Source organism: Dendrobium catenatum, unplaced genomic scaffold (genome assembly GCF_001605985.2).
Source record: "Dendrobium catenatum unplaced genomic scaffold, ASM160598v2 original_scaffold_29201, whole genome shotgun sequence".
In the NCBI taxonomy this organism is placed as follows: domain Eukaryota; kingdom Viridiplantae; phylum Streptophyta; class Magnoliopsida; order Asparagales; family Orchidaceae; genus Dendrobium; species Dendrobium catenatum.
This window is the reverse complement of record NW_021347659.1, coordinates 3,597-5,425: the sequence shown is the minus strand read 5'-3', so window position 1 is coordinate 5,425 and position 1,829 is coordinate 3,597. Positions and strand designations below refer to the sequence as shown.

Sequence of the window (1,829 nt, the reverse complement as noted above, 5' to 3'; positions counted from 1 at the left end):
CTGCTATACAGCCTCAGCCTGCTACACAGTCTTTACCCACTTCTGGAGCCAGTAGCCCACATTTCTACTCAGCAGACCCCCGATTTCCTTCACCAGATCCTGGGCAGAGTACTCCTTTCTACCCATGCTACGCACCTCCACCTTATGCTGGTGCCCCTCCTACTTATCCATTTACACCATATGCTCCACCATATTATCCCCCACCACCCCATCAGCCTTCTTCAGCTGGACCTTCGACAGCAGCTGGACCTTCGACACCAGCTGCACCTTCGACACCAGCTGCACCAGAGCAGGCGACAGATGATAGAATGTTAATAGCACCTGAGGGTGACAAGTACGTACTTCATCTTTTATTTAAGATAATGAATATTTATATTATATATTTGTTTCACATAAAATTTTTTTTGTAGGTTCTACCCATCAAAACAACCGACACATAAAATATAACACATCATACGGAGCAGGTTTGACGCTCCTTATGTTTCTTGGAAGAAAGTCCCAAAAGAAGTCCGGGAGATGTGGTTTAGAGAGTTTGAGGTATTTTTGGGTTTTAGTTTTTATGTAAAATGATTTATTCTTTTTAACTTAAGCTAAAAATCTTATATATTATATATCATATGTATTTGAATGAAGAAAGAATTTTGTTGGCTGCCCCAACATAATGACAAGATTAGAAAGAATTTTGAGAAGCGTGGGTCTACTCTGATGCGCGACATGTTCACAGATATTAGAAAGTCTGGGAAGCAACCATTGTGGATTGGAGAGGATAAATGGGCTGAGTTGAACACTTCTTGGGGCAGCGAAGAGTATACTAGGAAGAGGGATCAAAATCAACATAACAGAGCTTCTAATGTTGGGAGCTTAGGTAGTTCACTTCATACTAGCGGCTCCATTCCACATACTGAGCACAGGAGTCATTTGGTAATGAATTTAAATTTTTTCAAAATTGTTCTTTAATACAAATATTAATAAAATTATCTTAATTCTAACAGAAAGAGATGCTTGGTAGAGAACCAACTCCTGTGGAATTGCATAGTCGCACTCATAAGAGACAGGAGGATCAACAATGGATTGATGAGAGAGCAAGAGAAGCCCATGTAAGTATATATTTATATGTGCTGAATATTTTTTATTTTTAGTTTAATTATATATATTTATATTCTACTTTCACAGGAGGAATATATACGGCTTCGAGAGACTCATGTCGCATCAGGTGAGGGCTCTTCTGGCGGCTCTGTGGAGTATTCTGAGTATCGCATCTGGTCGCAGGCCGTCAGAGGAATGTAGTATGGTAGAGTTTATGGTTTAGGTGTGCAAGCTCAGGCATACGAGGGGATGAGCTCCTCTACTGCATCCAGCTTCGCATCCAGTTCTTATGACTCCTTACAAGCTCAACAAATAAGTGCCCTTCAAGCTGAGCTAGAACAAGTAAGGAAATCATAAGCTGATTGGCAAGCTCAGTTGCAAGCACGGGTCTAAATGCAGATGCAGATGTAGGAGCAACAGAATCAGTTATTGGATGAAATGCGTAGAATGAGGGAGCAGATGAGTGGAAAAGAGACAGCTATAGCTGAGGAGGAGTCCATAGATTCAGAGTAGTTCACTTTAGTCATTTGAACTTGTTTATTTATGTGAACATGTGTTAATGAACCATTTGTGATGTTCTTAGTTTTTTTATGCTATCGAATAATGTTAACATGGATATTTATGTTTTTGAAGGAACATTTATGTTTTTGAGTATATGTTGAAGTTGTTTATATCTGTTATGTGTATAGCTGTCATATGGAAGTGTTTTCGTATAGGTTTGCAGGTGTGGAAATTTGATTGTT

The 1,829-nt window shown here is 39.4% G+C and overlaps 1 protein-coding gene across 1 annotated transcript; it reads left to right on the top strand.

Moving 5' to 3' along the window:
• The first annotated feature begins 705 nt into the window (after positions 1-705).
• LOC110091990 lies at positions 706-1,287 on the top strand. Its single transcript, XM_020816324.1, has 3 exons — positions 706-921; positions 993-1,097; positions 1,174-1,287. Exons 1-3 carry the CDS (start codon positions 706-708, stop codon positions 1,285-1,287), a joined length of 435 nt encoding a protein of 144 aa, XP_020671983.1.
• Positions 1,288-1,829: the final 542 nt, after the last annotated feature.